This window comes from Nicotiana tabacum, chromosome 12 (assembly GCF_000715075.1).
Source record: "Nicotiana tabacum cultivar K326 chromosome 12, ASM71507v2, whole genome shotgun sequence".
Lineage (NCBI taxonomy): Eukaryota > Viridiplantae > Streptophyta > Magnoliopsida > Solanales > Solanaceae > Nicotiana > Nicotiana tabacum.
The window spans coordinates 32,249,428-32,254,589 of NC_134091.1; the positions used below are offsets into that span (position 1 = coordinate 32,249,428).

Here is a 5,162-nt window from a genome sequence, read left to right on the forward strand (position 1 = left end):
TTTATTTTAACATTTAGTTCTATCTTTGCGTCTAATTTCATAGTTGAAGATATGAAATTTTGAAAAGTATGGCGGTGAGCGAGCCCGTTTGGACACAAGAAATTTTTCTCTTTTTTCCAAAAAAAATTCAATTTTTTTTTCGAAATCAGCGTTTGTTTATAAAAATTTTAATTTTCACTTAAAAATGCATTTTGGAAATTTTCGAAAATTTTAAAAACTCCAAAAAACTATTTTTTAAAATTTTCACTCACAAAACTTCAAAACAACCCAAAATTATATTCATATCCAAATACGACTCTATATTTCAAATACTATTTTCACTTAAAAAAAATTTCCCCCTATTTTTAAATTTTACAATTCTTATGTCGAAACGCCCACGAAGTTTGAGCTAAACAAAAATACCATGTGGAGCCTACACTTTTCCTTAGCTTCAACCAGCGGCGCCATTAGTCTTTACTTAGTTTCCAAGCTCACCCACCTCACCCCTGCCCCTCCCCATCACTCTCTACTTCTTCTATCAGTTCTACTATTATATTCATTTATTACCCTTTGAAGGAAAATTCCAAAACCCCATTTCTCTTTCATTTATCTCTATCCTTTTCCCCTTATCTGTTCATAAATTGGATACTGCTGGGGTTTCTTTATTGTTCTTTTATTATTGGATGCCCATACCTACAAATCCAATCACCCTACTCCTAAACTATCTTATTCATTATTAGTAGTTATTTATAAAAATATATAGAGTTTTTTCAAATAGAAAATGAAAGGAGAATATGTACAACTAGAAGAAAAGAAAGATCATTCTAGTAATAGTAGCAGAAACAGTATGTTTGGTAAACTTCATCCTCCTCAAAACTTTCAGCAAAATCCTTCTCACCACCATTTTCACCACCCATCTTTCCAAATCTCTCGCGAATGCCAAAATTCTGAAGAAGCCGACAGTACTACGGCGGACAAAAACGACGCTTTAACCCCACAGCCTGTTTCCGCCATAGCACCTCCTCCACCGCCGCCGCCTTCCTCCGACGGTGCCACCATCGAGGTTGTCCGCCGTCCACGTGGCCGTCCTCCTGGTTCCAAAAACCGACCTAAACCGCCTGTTATCATTACACGTGATGCTGAACCATCTATGAGCCCTTATATTCTTGAAATTCCAATTGGTGTTGACATAATCAACTCTATCACCAAATTTTGCAGAACACGGAATATGGGCCTTTGCGTTCTCAACGGTTCAGGTACTTATTTAATATAACTAGTCACTTAAGTACCTACTTTACTTTCAATTTGGCCAAAACAAATCCCTTGAATATGGGTTTCTGTTCAGGTACTTATTTAATATAATTAGTCACTTAGTACGCACTTTACTTTCAGCAAAAAATCCCTTGAATATGGCGTCTTTGTATTTTCAATGGCTCAGGTACTGTTACAAATGTTACTCTAAGGCAGCCTTCAACAACGCCAGTTTCAACAGTTACTTTTCATGGTAGATTTGATATACTCTCAATTTCAGCTACAATTGTTCAACCAAATGCGAGTGTTCCATCAAATAACAATGGGATAGCAAATGGGTTCACAATTTCATTGGCGGGTCCACAAGGTCAAGTGGTGGGTGGGGGTGTAGTTGGGCCACTTGTAACTGCAGGAACTGTGTACTTAGTAGCTGCAACTTTTAACAGCCCATCTTTTCATAAGTTACCTGTTGAGGAGGAATTAGGTAGGAATTCTGGTGGTGGTGGAGGAAATGAGGGTAGTGGCCGTCAGTCGCCGCCGCCGCATACGGTGGTTTCCGGCGGAGAAGATAGTGGACATCCACCGACTACGACGGCGCCGGAATCTTGTGGGATGTCTATGTATAGTTGTCATTTGCCGTCGGATGTGATATGGGCACCTACGGCTAGACAACCACCACCTCCTCCACCACCTTACTGAAGATACGTTTTGTTCATGTTCTTGGAATGTGTGGTATCTTTTGTCATATTTGTTTCACTAACGCTACTTTTTGATTTTGGATTTTCTTGTTTTTGGTTTTGCTTAGTTTATTTAGTTGACTTTAGATTTTGTACTTTTATCTTAATTAAAAATGTACTGCCTTAGCACTTTTTTGTTGTTTATTTGTAGGGTGAAAGGAAAATTTAATGTTTTGCTATTACTGTAGTAAACTAGTTATCTTGTTGACATTAGCAATGAATATTTGCATTGATATTTCATGTTTTATTGACTTCTCTTGCCTCTCAACAAGGCCGGCTCTAATTTTACTAGAGGTAAGGCTTATGCCAATTTGTTAAAAATAATAGGTTTATAGATATTTTAAAAAATAATATTAATACTTTTTATATAAAAGTAAAATTTTTAATATAAAATATAAAAAGAAAAAAAAAGTCTTTATATATAAATAAAGTAATAATCTGACTTGCTTAAAAATGGGTAGATAAAAAGTTTTCCCAATGTTTCAATTTTTTACTTTTTACTCCTTCATTAGATAACATGTATTTTTACCCTCCCTTTCTTAATTTGTTCAAGTAAATCTTTTCTTTTTTTCAATCTTTTTATATTTTATGAAATCCTACATATTTTTTGTCTCTCTTTGTTATTTTTACTTACATTCTTTCTCCAAGATTTTATTAGTTTAAGTATTCAACAATACTTTTAAGCTTTCAATAGTTTTATACTTCTTGCTCTATAATATCTTATCTTAAATCAACAATATTTCAAGAAAGATTAAATGAGTTGTCTATAATATCAATTGAAAAAGAATTATTAGAAAAAATCGATTATAAAAAAGATTATTAACAACTTTATATCTTAAAAAGTTAGAAAATTAGATTTCAAATAAAAATATATCTTATAACTTCATGTTAAAAATTTAGGCATCGTATTAAATTTTGGCTCTCAAACATTGATTTAAGTGATATGCATTGATAATTTTATATATGATCTATTGACAAGATGGGGTTGCTTAGATAATCATCATCTCTTCCATACAATCTTAGGGTCATGAGTTGACCAAAGGTGCAATAGCTTTAATAAAGGGATAAGAGTTGGGTGTTGTTATAGATTAATTTGATGGTTTAAAAAAATTACTAGTTACTAAAAATCACTCGCAAGAATGAGAAACATGAAGCTTCAAAATCAAAAGCTAAAAGCTTCAAAAGCCACCTAAGAGTAAAGTAGGAGCAAGTTGGGATGGAGTTGCTTAAAAGTTTGGGAAGATGGTCATGTCTGCAGTGTTGCTGACACATGATGACGAAGGGATGATATTTGTTTTTCTTTTAATTTCTGGCATTTGCTTTACAGTTTCTGCAGCAGTAGCAGCAAGTGGATTTAAAGATGATGCTGGACTTTTCCCTTCACTTCTGGTTGGATTCTTCTGAATTTATTGCCTCAGCTGAGCTAAGCCTTAACTTCTTAGTTTGGTTTTTGGTTTGTGGTTGGGAAAAAAGGGAGCCTCAAAGCAATAGCTAGCAAAATTATGTTTTCTGTGACATTGTTTAAGGTTTTGCGCCGGTAAAGTAATCGATAATACTTGTATTAGAATAGATTATTTACATTACACAACATAAAATGCGATCTTCTTTGCCGAATTCTATGTGAATGCAAAATACCTGTGGCTTGGCTAGTAGTTGGAATAAAATTGAAGTTAGGAAAAAGACTCTACTTTGGAAAAAAAATTGTTGGTTTGTGGTTGGAATAAAATTGAAATTAGGAAAAAGGCTCTACTTTGGAAAAAAAGGTTGTGGCTAGGGTAATGCCACAGTGCAGGTCTTTTTAGTACAGAGTACATACATTGGTATAAGTCAGATGTTGGGGTTGGAAATAGAAGGGGTAGGTCTCTTTCTGATTTTCTCTGAATGCATTTGCTTTTATCCAATTTCATGAAAACTTTCTTTCAAATATTCACCTCATCTCAACACTTTATCTTTTCTCTTGATTGTAAGCAGTACTTTGGTTTTTGTCTCTTTGTCTGGGGTCTTATCCCCTTTTTCATTGAAATGACAAAAGAAGATTGGGAAAATATAAAGATGGTTGATAGAAGAGCTTTTTCTTCAAGTTTTTTCCATTTTTGGTCCAATTGGTTTCTGTTGTTTTGCTCACACTTCTTACTATGTTTTGGACTATTTTTGCATTGTAAAGTTGATGTGCACTTTACGCACTATCTGTTGTTCTCCTTTTTATATTCACTTAATGCATGTGCATGGTTTATTTGATTATATTTGCATTTTATACTCATCTCGTATTACATGTATTCTTGATATTCTAAATTTTGCATAGAGATATCTAATTTGAACAGTTTCAGAAAAGAAAAGTAAAACTATTTTAAAACAAAAACAATACCAACAAACAATTAAGATGCTGCAATATTATCTTTCAAATTAATTTTTTTTTTCTTCAAATGCCCGGAGATGGCGTTTGCTTAACTAAAGTTTTGGAGATTATGAACTCAGTTTTTGTGATTTTTTTTGGACTAAACTTTTTTCTAAAAAAGGTTAATTTTTTAATTTGATTTCAAAATTAGGTTTTTAATTTTTTTCAAAAACTCTAAAAAATAATTTTCCAATTTTGAAAGAATTGATTGTTTGAGCAAAAGTTAGCTTTAAAAAAATATAGCTCAAACAAATATCTTTTTCGTCTATATTACGAAAGTTAGCGGCTAGGGGAGCATTCACTTCAACAATTAAATGCTAAGCTCTGAATAGGATGGAACATCTATTTAGTTATGAACCACTTTTATGACAACCTTCTTGGGGGTAGTCCAAGTGGTATTAGCCATGTCAATAATAAATGTTTGACATAAATGGCTTATAACAACAAAATATCCAATATAATCCCATATAGTGAGATTTGGGGAGGATAATATGTACGCAAATCTTATCTTTATCTTGTGAAGATAGAAATGTTGTTTTCAATATACCCGCCTCAGGAGAGCATAAACACCACATTAATAAAAAGAAAAATAGGAAGGAACAACACTGATAAGCCATGTAAAAATAACATAAATAATAAAAAAATAGTGAGACGATCGAAATGCGAAAAACGATAAGTACTCATAGAAACCTACTATCAACTAGACAAGGCTTATTGATAATCGGTTTAATGTATGCATATTTTGATATATACCGCCTCACATTTTTCTCATGTCTCGACGATTTGAGATGTTTAATATG

At 33.0% G+C, this 5,162-nt stretch overlaps 1 protein-coding gene across 1 annotated transcript; it reads left to right on the plus strand.

Annotated features, from left to right (window-relative positions):
• Positions 1-544: 544 nt before the first annotated feature.
• On the plus strand, positions 545-2,207 carry LOC107774320 (AT-hook motif nuclear-localized protein 28-like). Its single transcript, XM_016593818.2, has 2 exons — positions 545-1,235; positions 1,418-2,207. Exons 1-2 carry the CDS (start codon positions 761-763, stop codon positions 1,927-1,929), a joined length of 987 nt encoding a protein of 328 aa, XP_016449304.1. The 5' UTR covers positions 545-760; the 3' UTR covers positions 1,930-2,207.
• Positions 2,208-5,162: the final 2,955 nt, after the last annotated feature.

What these genes read in the sequence shown, in the direction of transcription:
- LOC107774320 (XM_016593818.2), top strand. Translation starts at nt 761, where the DNA reads ATGAAAGGAGAATATGTACAACTAGAAGAAAAGAAAGATCATTCTAGT. An exon ending in TTGCGTTCTCAACGGTTCAG is followed by an intron (nt 1,236 to 1,417) that starts GTACTTATTTAA and finishes TCAATGGCTCAG; the next exon opens with GTACTGTTACAAATGTTACT.